General features: G+C 42.3%; 1 protein-coding gene across 13 annotated transcripts in view; it reads left to right on the forward strand.

Moving 5' to 3' along the window:
- LOC137375917 (kelch-like protein 3) overlaps window positions 1-17244 on the forward strand; it is a 193687-nt gene that overhangs the window by 165076 nt on the left and 11367 nt on the right. For 7 of the 13 annotated variants that reach the window (XM_068043609.1, XM_068043599.1, XM_068043604.1 and 4 more), the window contains 4 exons: window positions 8732-8929; window positions 11221-11322; window positions 13428-13556; window positions 16710-16952. In XM_068043609.1, coding sequence (XP_067899710.1) covers window positions 8732-8929; window positions 11221-11322; window positions 13428-13556; window positions 16710-16952 — 672 coding nt within the window. The remainder of the gene's footprint in view (window positions 1-8731; window positions 8930-11220; window positions 11323-13427; window positions 13557-16709; window positions 16953-17244) is intronic. The other 6 variants (XM_068043607.1, XM_068043608.1, XM_068043610.1 and 3 more) reach the window with 2 other exon arrangements.

Raw genomic sequence — 17244 nt, forward strand, 5'->3', positions numbered from 1 at the left:
GTGCAAGCAGAGAGGGAATGGGTAACCGCCAGAAGGACAAGGAGGACCAGGCAGGCAGGGTTTGGAATCTAATGAGTACTTCTTGCCCTCCAACCAGTATTCAGTTCTGAATACTGTTGTGAATGATGGTTCCCTTGGGAGTGCAGGAAGAGCCAAGTCCACAGCACCATGGGTTGACTCAGCTGCCGGGGAGGGGGAGGAAGAAGAGTGAAAGAGTAACAGTGGTAGGGCATTCAATAGTGATGGGAACAGACAGGTGCTTCAGCAGCGCAGGCATGATTACAGGATGGTAAGTTGCCTCCCTGATGTCGGGGTCAAGGATGTCACTGAGCGGCTGCAGGAGAATCTGAAGGGGGAGGGTGAATAGCAGAGGTCGTCGTCCATATCATAAGAACATAAGAAACAGGAGCAGGGGTAGGCCATTTGGCACCTCAAGCCCTCCCCGCCTTTCAATAAGATCATGGCTGCTCTGCTCCAGACCTCAATGTCATAGGCAGAAGGAGGGGTGAGATCCTGAAGGCAGAGTTTAGGGAGCTGCCAGAGAGATTGAAAAGCAGGACCTCAAAGGTAGTAATCTCCAGATTACTCCCATGCTACGTGCTAGTGAGTACAGAAGTTGGAAGATAAAGCTGATGAATATGTGGCTGGAGAGATGGTGCAGGAGGGAGGGCTTTAGATTCCTGAGGCATTGGGACCGCATCTGAAGGAGGTGGGACCTGTGCAAGCCGGGACGGGTTGCACCTCAGCAGGACTTGGACCAATATCCTCGCAGGGGGTTTTTCTAGTGTAATCGGGAAGGGTTTAAACTAGCTTGGCAGGGGAATGGGAACCTGAGAGTAGATTCAGAAGGGAGAGAAGAAACGTTGAAAATGGAAGGCAGAAAGTTAGTTAGCTAGATTGGAAGGCGGAGGAAACAAAGGCTAGAACATAGACAGTAAGGGAATTTGGCAGTGCTAAATGGTATCTACTTCAATGTAAGAAGTCCAGGGAATAAAGCGGATGAGCTGAGAGCACAGATTTATATGTGGGAGTATGATGCAGCTATTACTGAGGCATGGGTGAAAGAAGGGCAGGAATGGCAACTCAACATTCCTGGTTACAGCGTTTTCAGCCGCGAAAGAGAGGGGGATAAAAAAGGAGGGGGTATCACAATATTGCTTAAAGAAACAATTATAGCAGTGAGGAGGGATGATATGGTAGAAGGATCATCAAATGAGGGCATATGGGTTGAACTAAAGAACAACAAAAGGGCAATCACACTAGTGGGAGTGTACTATAGACCCCCAAACAGTCAGAGGGACATAGAAAAGCAAATATGTAGGCAAATCTCTGAGAAATACAAAAACAATAGGGCAGTAATAGTGGGAGATTTCAACTACCCTAATATTAATTGGGATAGAATTAGCGTGAAAGGCACAGGGAGCAGAATTCTTAAAATGCATCCAGGAGACCCTTTTAGCCACTACGAAGCAAGCCAAACAAAAAAGGGGCTGGTTCTGGACTTCGTTTTAGGGAATGAAGCTGGGCAGGTGGAAGGTTGGGGAGCACCTTGGTGGAAATGATCATAATTCTGTTAGATTTAGGGTAGTTATGGAAAAGGACTCAGATAGATCAGGAATAAAATTTCTCAATTGGGGAAAAGCTAATTTTACTAAGCTGAGATGTGATTTAGCTAAAGTGATCTGGAAGCAACTACTTGAAGATAAATCAGTGCTAGATCAGTGGGAAGTGTTCAAGGAATAGATAGCTCCGGTTCAGAGCAAGTATGTTCCCTTAAACAAAATGGGTGGGACTAACAAATCTAGAGCCCCTGGATGTCAAGGGGCTTAAAGGAGAAGATAAAGAAAAAAATGGAATGTTATTGCAAGGGGAATCGAATGTAAAAGTAGGGACGTTTTACTACAAATGAAAACAAGAAATGCTGGAAATACTCAGCAGGTCTGGTAGCATCTGTGGAGAGAGAAGCAGAGTTAACGTATCAGGTCAGTGACCTTTCATCAGAACTGACAAATATTAGAAATGTAAAAGGTTTTAAGCAAGTAAAGCAGGAGTGGGGCAAGAGATAACAAAAGAGGAGGCGTTGATAGGACAAGATCATAGAGAATAACTGACCAGAAGGTCATGGAGCAAAGGCAAACGGTATGTTAATGGCGTGATGAAAGACAAAGTGTTAGTACAGAGAGGGTGTTAATTGACAGAAAACTAAACAGCCCTGGCTCCAAGCATGAAAAAAAACAGTGGGCAGGCACAGTAGAAACAAACTAAACAAATTAAAGTAAAATAAATTTAAAAAAGAAAAAAATAACTAAAAATAAAAAGGGTAGCCCATCATGCTCTGAAATTATTGAACTCAATGTTCAGTCCAGCAGGCTGTAGCGTGCCTAATCGGTAAATGAGGTGCTGTTCCTCGAGCTTGCCTTGATGTTTGCTGGAACACTGCAGCCATCCCAGAACAGAGATGTGGGCATGAGAGCAGGAGGTGTGTTGAAATGGCCAGCAACCGGAAGCTCGGGGTCATGCTTTCGGACTGAGCGGAGCTGTTCTGCAAAGTGGTCACCCAATCTGGGTTTGGTCCCCCCAGTATGGAGGAGACCACATTGTGAGCAGTGAATACAGTATACTAAATTGAAAGAAGTACAAGTAAATCGCTGCTTCACCTAAAAGGAGTGTTTGGGGCCATAGATAGTGAGGAGAGAGGAGGTAAATGGGCAGGTATTACACCTCCTGCGATTGCAGGGGAAGGTGCCATGGCAAGGGGACAAGGTGGTGGGGGTAACGGAAGAGTGGACCAGGATGTTGTGGAGGGAACGATCCCTTCGGAATGCTGACAGGGGAAGGGAGGGGAAGATGCATTTGGTAGTGATATTACAGCTGTACAAGATCTTGGTGAGACAACATCTGGAGTACTGAGTACAGTTTTTGGTTTCCTTATTTGAAAAAGGATATACTTGCATTAGAAGCAGTTCAGAGAAGGTTTCCTCGACTAATTCCAGGGATGAAGGGTTTATCTTATGAAGGAAGGTTGAACAGATTGGGCCTATACCCATTTGAGTTTAGAAGAATGAGAGGTGATCTTATTGAACCATATAAGATCCCAAGGGGACTTGATAGAGTGGATTCTGGGAAGATGTTTCCTTTTGTGGGGAAGGCTCGAACAAGGGGACACAGTTTAAAAATAAGAGGTCTCCTTTTTAAGACAGACGAGGAGAAATGTTTTTCTCTCAGAGGTTCGTTAGTCTGTGGAATAGAATTCCACAGAAAGCAGTGGACGCTGGGTCATTGAATTTATTCAAGGCTGAGTTAAATAGATTTTTGATAGACAAGGGAGTCAAGGATTATGGGGGGGCAGACAGGAAAGTGGAATTGAGACCACAACCAGGTCAGCCATGATCTTTATCGAATGGTGGAGCAGGCTCAAAGGGCCGAATGGCCTACGTTAAAACCTTTGTAAAAGGGAAGATTATGACAGATGCCAAGGGCACAATACTGCAGAAAACCTAGAAGAATATAAAATGTGTAGGGGTGAAATGCAGAAGAAAATTAGGAAAGCAAAGCGAGGGCATGAAAAATTATTGGCAAGGAAAACTCAAGGCTGTTTATAAATACATAAAGAGTAAAAGGATACCTGAAGAATGTGTAAGGCCTATTAGAGACCATAAGGGTAACCTGTGTGTGGAGCTGGAGGACGTTGTTATGGTTCTTAATGAATACTTTGCATCTGTTTTCACAAAAGAGAGGGATGATGCAGACATTGCGATCAGGGACGAGTGTGAAATGATATATGAAATTAACATAGTGAGAGAGGAGGTATTAAGGGGTCTAACATCTTTGAAAGTGGATAAATCCCCAAGCACAGACGAAATATATTCTAGGCTGTTGAGGGAAGTAAGAGAAGAAATTGGATTGGATATAAAACAAGAAAATGTTGTTGAATTTACAGGAAAACTGCGCACTTCTTGTGAAACACCATTAAAAGGATACTTGGACCATGGAAAGTGTACAGTGAAAATTATCCCAGAAATGAGAAGTTATAGTTACAATGAAAAGCTGGAAAGATTCGAGCTTTTTTCTTTCGAACAGTGAAGGTTAAGGTGGGAGTATTGCAAAATTTCAAAATCATGAAAGATTTTGAGAGGGAAGATAGTGAACGATTTCTTTCCTTGTTGTCATCATTAACAAGGGGGTTATCACAAGAATGATGGGGGCAGTAGAGGAAGTTCCTTCATACAAAGGGTTATTAGAACTTTACCGTAAATATGCGTTACCGTAAATAGCTATTGATGCAGAGGCTACAAACATTGTTTAAAAGGGAATTGTATAAGTATTTGAAAAAGCAGTGTATAAAAGAATACAGAAAATGGAGGTTCAAGTAGATAGCTGCAATTGAGGAGGTAGCACAGCACTCGTATCCATATAGGTATGATGCAATATGTACCATTCTGTCATGGACACTTGGCTAGAAAGAACAGCATCAAGTGGAGGAATGGGGAAGTTTTAACAAGTGTCTTAGACATACAATCTCATATTTTTTAAGCACTTTAATACAGTATAGTTAATCAAATGTTACTTTATTCCAAGTAATGCTGGGAATTTACCTTTTGACCTTTCCATCAAAATTACTATCCGTTGTTACGACCGAGCCAGGAAGAATGCACTGTCTTTTCTATTTCCACTTCTCCACAGGTCACAACATATATTTAAATGTTTACCCAGTTACCGATGCAGTCAATCATATACTCTACTCTTTATCCCAGAATAAAATACACCAACTAGGCTTCTTTAATAAAGAACAATATTATCAGTTTATTATAAAACAAGACTTATCCAGTAATGAAGCAAAGCATTAACACACAGATTGAAATATGAAAGTTCCCTTTTCAGATATCCCCGCCCCCGCCCCACAAACACACACATTCACACGCAGGTTAAAGAGGGAAAAAAAAGAAATTTTCTCTGCAGAGCTCTTTTACAAAAAAAAAAGACAAAAGAAAATACTTGTTAATTCTTGAAGAAAACAAATGAGATATGTTGTGTCCAAAAATGGCAGTCTGGCATCTGAGTACACGTAGATGGGTCATGGGACCAGTAAGAACCTCTTTTTTTTTTCATAGAATCATAGCCTAGTACAACTCAGAAGGAGGCCATTCGGTTCACCGAATTTACACTAACTCTTTCAAGCAGCAATCTAGTTAATCCCACTTTCCCGCCCTTCCCTTTTAGACTCTGTTGTGCCCATTTCACAAGTGTAAACAGGAGGAACAGGGCCAACTGTTCCATGCCAAAAGGATGCCTAAAAGAGACTCGACCTAATATTGGGGCAGGCCATTTTTTAAGCATTCCTGGCAGCCACCAAATGAAAAGTGTTAAGCCCCTTATATATGTAAACATAGCAATTTTTCCTCCTTGAAATATTTATTCAAACCCCTTTTGAAGGCTACTATTGAATTTGTATCCACCACCCTATCAGGCAGTGCATCCTATTTCCGCACAAATTTTTCTTCATGTCCCCTCTGGCTCTTTGGCCAGTCACCTTAACTCTGTGCCCTCTCTTTATTGACCCTTCAGCCATTGGAAACAGTTTCTGCTTTTTTTACTCTATCTAAACGGTTCATAATTTCCTGTTAGCCTTCCTTGCTCTAAGGAGAATAAGCCCAGCTTCTCCAGTCTATCCACGTAACTAATCCCTCATCCCTTCAACCATTCTAGTAAATTTCTTCTGCACCTTCTCCAACGCCTTCATGCCCTTCCTGAAGTGCGGTGCCCAGAATTAGACACAGTTTTGCAACGAGGGCTGAACTCGTGTTTTGTATAGGTTTAGCATAATTTCTTGGCTTTTTACTCAATGCCTCTATTTGTAAATCCCAGAATCCCATATGCTTTATTAACTGCTTTGTTAACCTGTCCTGACACCTTCAAGAATTTGTGCACAAATACCCCCAGGTTGCTGTTTCCTTGTATCCCCTCTAAAATTGTACCATTGTCTTCACTTATTCTTTATACCAAAATTAATCACCTCACGCTTCCCTGTGTTGAATTTCATCTGTCATGTGTCCACCCATTCTACCAGCCGGCCTATGACCTCTTGAAGTCTATTACTATCTTCCTCACTGTTTGCTACACTTCCAAGTTTTGTGACACATGCAAATTTTGAAATTGTGCCCTGTACTCCCAAGTCCAAGTCATTAATGCATATCAAAAACATCAGTGGTCCTAGTACTGAACCTTGGGGAATGCTACTGTATACATCCCTCCAATCCAAAAAACAGCCATTCACAACAACTCTCTGTTTTCTATCCTTTAGCCAATTTTGTATCTGTGCTTCTACTGGCCATTTTATCTCATGGGCTTCAATTTTGCTAACAAGTTTAATATTTGGTACTTTTATCACTTTTTGGAAGTCCATATACAGAACATCAACTGCACTGCCCTCATCCACCCTCTATATTACCTTGTCAAAAAACTGAATCAAGTTAGTCAAACACAATTTGTCCTTAACAAGTCCATGCTTGTCCAAGTGACTATTGATTTTGTCTTGGATTCTTGTTTCTAAAAGCTTCCCCACCATCGACGTTAAACTGACTGGCCTATAATTGCCGGCTTTGTTCTTCTCTCCTTTTTGATCATGGGTGTAACCAATCCTTTGGCACCATCCCTGTATCTAAGGAGAATTGGAAGATTGTGGCCAGCACTTTTGAAATTTCTACCCTTCCCTGAACAACCGAGGATGCATCCTATTTGGACCAGGTGACTTATCATTTCAAGTACTGCCAGCCTTTCTAATAGCTTCTCTTTATCCATTTTCATCTCATCCAGTATCCCAGCAAATTCCTCGTTTATCGTGGCTTTTGCAGTGCTTTCTGCCTGCACCAATAATAATTTACACCCTTCCCCTTATATCCTGAAAGCTTTTACTCCCTTGGTGGCATATTGTTGGACAGGATTATTTAAAGAGGAGATAAATAGATTTTTGAACTATCGGGGAGTTGAGGGCTATGAGGAGCTGGCACGAAAGAGGAGTTGAGGTCTGGGGCAGATCAGCCATGATCTTATTGAACGGCGGGGCAGACTTGAGGGGGCCGAATGGCCTACTCCTGCTCCTATTTCTTATGTTCTTATGTTCTTAGGTGCTAACTGCTCTATGGTATCTTGTCTAACTGGCTATCAATTATGCACTAGTTGTTAGACCATTCAACCTTGGAGTGTGTCACAGTTGAGGTTGGTGCTGTTCTTGCCCAACACTCACGCAAGTACACGTACACACACATTTCATGCACTTCAATTAGGAGCAGGGAATGCAGCCAGTTCTTGCCTGTCTAGATTGGGGGTGCTGAGACCAGTGTACGTCTACTGCCATCTAACACCAAAAAATTGTCTCAACATGGGAACCATAACTCTGTATTCACTACATAAATTTATTGAAAAATTTGAGAAAATAATCTGTGTTCTCTTTTCCTTTCTTCATCCAGTTTCTGCCCTCTCCTGAAAGTGTTGATTATTGCCATCAGAAGCAAGAATACCATGTTTTTCCCTCCCCCATATTCCTTGGGCAGTGTTGTGCACCAACTGCTGCAATATTCGGGGCGGCGCAGTGGTTAGCACCGCAGCCTCACAGCTCCAGTGACCTGGGTTCGGTTCTGGGTACTGCCTGTGCGGAGTTTGCAAGTTCTGCCTGTGACCGCGTGGGTTTCTGCCGGGTGCTCTGGTTTCCTCCCACAGCCAAAGACTTACAGATTGAGAGGTAAATTGGCCATTGTAAATTGTCCCTAATGTAGGTAAGTGGTAGGAGAATGGTGAGGATGTGGTAGGAATATGGGATTAGTGTAGGATTAGTATAAATGGATGGTTGATGGTCGGCACAGACTCGGTGGGCCGAAGGGCCTGTTTCAGTGCTGTATCTCTAAACTAAACTAAACTATACTGTACATCTTATTGGTTTTTGATCAGGCTGTACCTGATCTAAGTCATATCTCTTAACAACTGCTTCAGAAAGTAAGGCAGTCTGTCATCTCATGGTTGTACATTATCCATGCTGGTCACAATGAAGCATGATTGGTTGCCGTATAGTTGGTATATTTTAAAGTCAGATTGGGGACCACAAGTTTGTTTGATTATTCGTTTTCAATTAAGTTTTAATGATGATTCTTGTCAGCTCACCAAAAGCAACATATGATCATGCAAGTACCTGCCACATTGTGACACTGTTCCAAAGAGGATATGTGACAGCAGCAATGTAGAATTGCAGGCTGGTGCTCATATACATTCTGCCATTAACTAATCAGAAGTAGATTGTTCCTATATATAAAGGCACTGTTTTTTATGCTTGTGATTATTATACATGGCAATGGATGGATGTGTACAATTACAGAGTTGGATGCAGCCTTGATTTTGTTGTGATTTAACACCAGCAGGACCCTGGAGTGGATATTTGGTCCACCAAAGGATGTCGATGTCATGCAGCTTTCAAATTCACGGTTTGCATTCAGAATATGTTTATTCATCAACTTCCTTAAACAAAGCATTTTGCATCATGTGCAAATGTAGGCTAGAGACTGCTGGGAAGAACACTGGATGCATGACCTTCAGTGAAAAAATAAAACAATTCAGGCAGCAGAACAAACAAAAGACGAAGGGCATTGTATAAATTACAATACCTGAGAATGCAAAATACAATTGTAGTTATATACACTCAACAACTTGCTTACTGGCCATGTTTTATTTTCTGTCTCCCCAGGTGTTGTGTACATGAGTGGCCGCGTTTATGCAGTGGGAGGATTCAATGGGTCTCTGAGAGTCCGGACTGTTGATGTGTATGATGCAGTTAAAGACCATTGGACATCCATTGCCAGTATGCAGGAGAGACGGAGTACTCTTGGGGCAGCAGTGTTAAATGATTTGCTCTATGCTGTTGGTGGATTTGATGGGAGTACAGGTACAGTGGGTTGTCCTTGAAATACTTGTACAGATTTTACTCTAACCCATCTAACTCCCTCCTAGTTTTACAATTCTATTTAATGCTTAGAGAAAATGAACATTTTATACCTTGTTTATAATAGCAAAAAAGGTTGGGTCTTCCTGAAATCCATCACCTGTTAGCACTATTTAATCAGGCTGTCCACTTCACATAATTGCTCCGCATCACTTATTTATGCAAAGACTGACTTGGACATCTATAGATGCCACTATAAGCTGAGAGGCAGTCTTGCTTTCTGCATTTCCATGAATACCACCTTCCAGTTACTCTGTCTACTAATTTACATATTTTAACTTACCACTGTCTTGTTCCATACTAGTTAGCTAAAATATCTTTTTTAACAACTTTTTTTGCAAAATACATTGCTGTCTTCATCCAGGATAGGACAGCAGTGGTAAGAACATATGTTTTTTTCAGTGGAGGTGTATAAAAGAGCATCAGTAAACTCCCATCAAATGTTTATTGGTAAGAAATGCAAAATTATTAGTGAGGCAATCAGCAATAATAAAGAGCTCAATTTTATCCAGTTTTTCCTCATAAATCAATCCTGTGATGCCAAAGATCAACGCTGTGGCTTTAGTTTCCACTTCCTGAGTGTTTCCTTTATGTCATGATCTTATCTGTATTAAATTTCATCTGCCACCATTTTGAGTATTTACATATTTTATTAACTTTTCTAAGTTCTTTCTGTGACTTGACTTCTCCCCTCCCTCCCCAATTTATTATCATCTTCAAATTTAGCCAATTTACATGGACTTTCGAGCAGCTCACGTGTATACACACGTGACGACACTACCCTGAGTTCCTCTGGGTAGTGTCGTAGGCCCAACCATCCTAGTGTCTGAGGCCCAACCATCTACAGCTGCTTCATCAATGACCTTCCCTCCATCATACGGTCAGAAGTGGGGATGTTTGCTGATGATTTCACAATGTTCACCATTCACGACTCCTCAGATACTGATGCAGCCCATGTCCCTATGCAGCAAGACCTGGATAACATCCAGGCTTGGGCTGTTAATGACAAGTAACATTCGCACCAGACAAGTGTCAGGCAATGACCATCTCAAACAAGAGAGAATCTAACCATCTCCCCTCGACGTTCAATGGCATTACCATCGCTGAATCCCCCACTATCAACATCCTGGGGGTCACCATTGACCAGAAACTGAACTGGACCAACCACATAAATACTGTGACTACAAGAGCATGTTAGAGGCTGGGAATTTTGCGTCGAGTAACTCACCTACTGTCTCCCCAGTGCCTGTCCACCATATACAAGGCACAAATCAGGAATGTGATGGAATTCTCTCCACTTGCCTGGATGGGTGCAGCTCCAAGAACACTCAAGAAGCTCGACACCATCCAGGACAAAGCAGTGTGCTTGATTGGCACCCCATTCACCACCTTAAACATTCACTTCCTCCACCACCGACACACAGTTGCAGCAGTGTGTACCATCTACAAGGTGCACTGCAACAACTCACCAAGGCTCCTTTGACAGCACCTTCCAAACCCGTGAGCTCTACCACCGAGAAGGACAAGGGTACCAGATACATGGGAACACCACCAAGTTCCCCTCCAAACCACACACCCTCCTGACTTGGAACTATATCTCTGTTCCTTCACTGTCGCAGGGCCAAAATGCTGGAACGCCTTTCCTAACAGCACTGTGGGTGTACCTACAGCCCAAGGACTGCAGCGGTTCAAGAGGCAGCTCACTACCACCTTCTCAAAGGCAATTGGGGATGGGCAATAAATGCTGGCCTAGCTAGCAACGCCCACATTCCCTGAGCAAATGATAAAAAAAACATCCCCCCACCACAGACGCATGCACTCACTTTTCCAAAAAGTTAAATAATTTCTTAATCCAGTTTCTTTCCATCTTTGTTATTGCAACAAATACAAAATTATTAGTGAGGCAAAGGTTGCTGACTTAAAAGTCCATTTACCTCAATCTCTATTACAGCAGTCATGCCTTGGAACTATTAAGAACAAATGTATGAATCAAAAGAAGGAGGTCAAGCATGTTCTTTCAGAGTGACCCTGTATATTTAGAACCATCAGATACTCTTGCCAATTCATTTAATTTCTTGAGGCTTGGCTCCATTTCACTAAGGAGTATTCTTTATCCTAATATACTTTATTCCTTGCCTGTTGGTTCATTGAATAACAGATGTCCTAGCTTTTATGCTTGTATTACTCTTGGTTCTGGAAATGAGGTGATTAAACCATTTCCCCCCATTAAATAGGATTATCATCAGTGGAGGCTTATAATTACAAAATCAATGAATGGTTTTTTGTGGCACCCATGAATACAAGAAGAAGTAGCGTTGGTGTTGGAGTTGTAGAAGGTAAGAGAAAAGATGATGGATGTTTTATTACCCTCGTTGTTTTCTGAATAGATTGTTGTTCCTAGCTATTATTGACTAAAGTAAGAAATGTATAAAACATTTATTTACTTAATGTTTGAGTCCTAAGCCTCAGGGTTGTTTTATAGTTTGAATAAACGAAAAATAAATGCATTTGTCACACTAACTTTGACCCAGTAGTTTTAGAATTTCTAATCCTTCTGATGTAAATTCAAGCATTTTGTAGTGATTTCCTTAGTGGAAAGAAACTGGTTTATTTAAATAAAAAATCTGATCTTACATCATTTATTGCTTACTAAAGCGATTGGTTTACTGGAAGATTATTCTTTTTACAGTTCTTTTAAAAAGAGGGCCAGTTCTCCTGAAGGCTGTAAGTCACCATGTGGCCTTTTACCTTGTCACTGTACTTTTGCATGCTAAGAGTGTGTTTATTTTTAATGAAAATGTTTCTTGGTGTTTTTTCACTCGCATGATCATGCAGAAAACTCAAATCTGCACAGCAGAGTGGATTGCACACTGTGCACTGCACCATAGTGTGTTTTGTTGGAGAGAATATAAAATTGAGTTTCACAAAGATTAAAGAGTTGGTACTGGTGATTTGAAACAGCACGTTCATCTGGAGGCACTTCTTGATTGTGAAATTTTGTTTTTAATATTTCCTTTCATGAAAGCATCTGGTATCTTCTACATTTCAGAATAGCTCCATTTCCACTTTTGCTGTTCGACTGTAACACTTCTCAGCTTTCAGCTGGAGAGTAGAGACACTGGAAGCCAATCTCTCCTATATTAAGGACAATTTCTTTTGGGTACTGGGCATGCTTGGAAATTTTTATTTACTATGTGTATCTACACTTTCAATATGCAAGTGTTCATTCAGTTGGAAATGGTTGTAATGATAACTGTACATATATAATAAATGTATATAAAAGCTACAGGAATTCAGCTTTCCAGAAATAGAAATAATAGAATTTCATTAGTTGCAATTTTTTCATTAAAAAGTCACACAGGAATTACAGTTCATGTCTGCTGAAGACTGATAATGCATCAGACTGCTAATCTTCAGAAAGGAGGTACCCAGCCAGTTAACAAATCATTTAAACTGACTGATTATCTATATTCCAAACACAACTGGCGAGACAGTCCTGAGAATAACTCTCATTGTGTGGGAATCTTTCTCTGTCGCTGTTCTGCCCTGAGCCACTGGTATTTGAAGCCAGAACCACTTTTAAAGGTAATGCTGTGAAATCAGGCCATATTCCTTATATGGATCTTTTCTACACAGATGCTTCTACACAGACTTTCATGTCTTGCTGTTTGGGAGTAAGTAACAACTTGCTGGGTGGACAGGGGAGGAGAGAATTGAATTTATACTCCGGATTTAAAATAAAATTCAGTGCACATGCATGTTAACTCTCATATAGCACTGCAGCCTCACAGCTCCAGCAACCCGGGTTCGATTCTGGGTACTGCCTGAGCGGAGTTTTCAAGTTCTCCCTGTGACCGCGTGGGTTTTCGCCGGGTGCTCCGGTTTCCTCCCACAGCCAAAGACTTGCAGGTTGGTAGGTAAATTGGCCATTATAAATTGCCCCTCGTATAGGTAGGTGGTCGGGGGAAGGTGGGGATGTGAGAGGGTAATGGGATTAATGTAGGATTACTATAAATGGGTGGTTAATGGTCGGCACAGACTCGGTGGGCCGAAGGGCTTGTTTCAGTGCTATATCTCTAAATAAAATAAAATAAATAAAATAAAATAAAAGCAAAATACTGCCAATGCTGGAAATCTGAAATAAAAACAGGAAATGCTGGAAATACTCAGTTCTGATGAAAGGCCATTGACCTGAAATGTTAACTCTGTTTCTCTCTCCACAGATGCTGCCAGACCTGCTGAGTATTTCCAGCATTTTCTGTTTTTATTTGATATCTCGCTCTCTCTTTCTCTCTTCCTTCTCTCTAACTCTTTCGCCTCGCCCTCTTCCCTCTCGCCTCCATTATTGGACAACAGTTTTGAACAAGAAACAATATTGTGTTTAACAATTTTTCATAAAATGTATGTGCATTGATTGTTAATGCACCCTCTATCCCCTCAGGCAGGTTATATGCAGTAGGTGGCTATGATGGAGCATCACGCCAGTGTCTTAGTACTGTTGAAGCATATAACCCAGTCAGCAACGAATGGACATATGTTTCAGATATGAGTACACGTCGTAGTGGTGCAGGTTTGATTTTTTAAATATATTTATGTATAATGCTACAGTATTTTACACCCTCCCACTTGTCTTTTAAAACTGATCAGACTTTTATAAAATAAAAAACTAGCTTGAAAGTTTTTATTTTTAAAATTAATTTATCTTGCATTACATGGCGAGATACTGTAGTAAATTGGTTTTGACTTGATGAAGCCCACTTTACTAACAATTCCTGGCCAGTTTCAAGAACTTAATTATGAAAACTGTCCATGAAGAAAATAAGTTATTTTATGATCCATGTGTACAACAATTTTCACAATTGGTTCTCTATTCAATGAGTGTTATGATAGGACTATTTCATTCTTCGTTCTTTCCGTGACACACTCAGAATATATTAGTGTTCATCTTTGCCACGGCACTCATTAAATGTTTTATTCCTGGTCCTTTCTGTAGTGCAAGAGTTTTTAAAAATTTTCAGCCCTTTCCATAGTGACTGTTTATAAATGTCTTATTCTCGTTCTTATCTGGGGAATTCATTGAATGTTTCAGTCTTTTCCCTGACATCATTGAGTGTTTTAGACTCTGTCCTTTCTTTGGCATTTGTTCAGTGTGTTTGTTTGTTTCACTCATTGCTATCTTCACCTATCTCCCAAATCCATGACCATCTTTACCAGAACGCCATTGTTTTAATCCCTCCATGTTTCTGCCCTGCCACAGTACTGAAACTGTCAAATGACATCTTATGTGACTGCGACCGTGGAAAACCATCCCTCCTCATCTTTCTTGACCTGTCTGTTGCCTTTGACATGATCGACCACACCATCCTCCTCCAACACCTCTCCTCTGTCATCCAGCTAGGTGGGACTCCATGTGCCTCGTTCCATTCTTATCTATTCAGTCTTAGCCAGAGAACCATATGCAGTGGCTTCTCTTCTTGCTCCTACACTATTACCTCTGGAATTCCCCAAGGCCAAGGATTTATCCTTGGCACCCTTCTGTTTCTCACCTACATGTTAGCCCTTGTGACATCATCCGAAAACACGTCGGTTCCACATGAACACCAACAACACCCAGCTGTACCTCACCACTACCTTCCTTAACTACTTCACTGTCTCTGAATTGTCACACTGCTTGTCCTACATCCAATACCAAAAAGCATATATTTCCTCCATTGTCTTTGGTCCTGCCACATATTCTGTTCCCTAGCCACTGATTCCATCACTCTCCCAGGCAACTGTCAGAGCCGAGCCAGATTGTTTGCAACCTTGGTCTCGTCTCTGACCCCAAGAGGAGCTTCCAACCACACACCAGCATCATCACTAAGACTGCCTACTTCTACTCCTAACATAGCCCAACTCTGCTTCCGCCACATCTCATCTGCTGCTGAAACTCTCATTCATGCCTTTGTTACCTTTAGACTTGACTATTCCAACACACTCCTGGCCAGACTCCCACATCTACCCTCCATAAGCTTGACGTCATTCAGAACTTTGCTGCCCATGTTCCGTTTACCCATCTCCGCTATACTTGCTGACCGACATTGGCTGCCAGTTGAGGAGCAACGGCTTGATTTTAAAATTCTTATCCTTGCTTTCAAATTCCTTTATGGCCTCACTCTCCCTGTCTCTCTATCCTCCTCCAGCCCTCCAATCCATCCAAGATTTCAGCACTCCTCCAATTCTGGCCTCTTGCACATTTTTGATTTTAATTGCTCCACCATTGGCGACCATACCTTGAACTGCCAAGACCCTAAGCTCTGAAATTCCCTCCCTAAACCTCTCCATCTCACTAACTTTCTTTTCCCCCTTTAGAATGCCCCTTAAAACCTACCTCTTTGACCAAGCTTTTGGTCATCTGCATTAACATCCCCTATGTGGCTCGGTTTCAAATTTCAATTGATAACGCTCCTGTGAAACTTGAGACATTTTACTGCATTAAAGGTGCTTTATAAATACTAGTTGTTGTGGAGGTGTACTTGACCTCCATCCAACCAATATAATGAGAGCATAATGACTTGAGTTAAGTCTGTCAATGATGAGGCATCTTCATGTGGCACTCTGACTGGTGCAGGGGGAGGGTGCGTTAAATTGGTTAGCCTTGGGGGAATCCTGATGCGTGATTAACCCATGCCCGTTGAGTGGAATACAGACAGCACTCTGACTTCGTGCTGCCTGTTAATTATAATGATTTCTGCATGCATCCAGCACTAATTACACTGGTCATTGGCTGCACACAAAGGCAGAGCACTCAATACCGTTACTAACTTGCACTACTTAAAGCTAGCCTGCACCTCTTAAAGGAGAGGTGCATTGTGGCTGGAGCAGGCACTGGAAGTTGTTCTGCAGCTGAATCTGACCTGAGAAAGAGAGACAAATAGTTGTTCATCGGAGAGAATGGGCCCCCAGGTTTTCAGATGCTGTATTTGAAGGTCTTGGTGGAGGAGGTGGAAAGGAGGAGAGATGTCCAGTATCCTTATGAGTTTCTCCAGAAACACAATGAGAAGGCAGTGGAAACAGATAGCCACAGAAGTCAATGCCAAGAGTGTAGACCCAAGGACGTGAATGCAGTGCCAGAAGACGTTTAATAACCTCACATGAGTGGTCAAGATCAGTGAATGATCTTCAAATGCCAATTGCATCAAAGGCACCATTAGCCTCAGTCACTGCTCAATTCACCACACCCCTATCTTTCACCTGCCAACAATCTAACCTATCAATCAGGACTCATACCTGATATTCATATGCTTCACCTTACCCTTACATAGTTAGCACTGTTGCAAGCCTCACAACCACACCTTTCAGCCTGCACACACCCAGTTATTTAACCAGGACAACCACATGACCCAAATAGATTGCATGACACTCCCTTTCAGGAGAAGGTAGCGCACAGCCAGAGGCAGCAGGAACTAACCGGAGGAGGAGAGGTGCACCTGCATGTTCTAACGCCCATGGAGAATATGGTGCTGGCCATTATTGGAAGTGCCATTGCTGAGGCTGTGGCTAGTGGTGGGGCTGAATCGATTAAAGATGATGGTATCCTCATACCTAATACTCCTTCTCACATTCACTTCTCCCTCATCCCTAACTCATCTGACTTACAAGATGCAGATGATGTAAGCAGACACTTCTTACTTTTTTCCTGTCTTTTCAGCACAACCCAACCCTGGTCCATTTTTCATTTCAGATATCCAAGAAATGCAGGCAGTGATGGAAGAGCAGGAAGACAGTGAAGATGAAGACACATTGTCACAGTTTCTCACTCAATTTCACACTCAAAGTCACCAGCCCTCTGGATACAGGCTGGGAGGCAAGCGGGCTGGTAAAATAGTGGCAGAAGGCATTGGGAGGGAAGCCCAACGTCTTTCCACCACCATGGGACATTGTCAATGGCGGGAACAGCAGCGGCTCAGCTGCTCACTGACTAGAGGTGGGTAGCCAATTAAGGTACCTAATCGGTGTATTAACACCCAATTTACACCCCTGCCAGCATTTTACCGACATTGGGATGGGCCCCTGCCGGGTGGGGAGACTGCCAAATACATCAAGGCAGCTTCCTGGAGGGGCTGGCCTTCCTTTAACGATGCTCAATGGCCTGCAGAGGGCCCCCCCCCCCCCCCCCCCCCCCGGGGAAAATGGCCACCCCGGCTACTCCGACGCCACTGCTGGGGAGTTTGCAACTCCAATCACTGGAGCTGCCTGCCTGGCCCTGGCACGTTGGA

The sequence above is a fragment of the Heterodontus francisci genome, chromosome 12 (assembly GCF_036365525.1).
Source record: "Heterodontus francisci isolate sHetFra1 chromosome 12, sHetFra1.hap1, whole genome shotgun sequence".
NCBI classification, from domain to species: Eukaryota; Metazoa; Chordata; class Chondrichthyes; order Heterodontiformes; family Heterodontidae; genus Heterodontus; species Heterodontus francisci.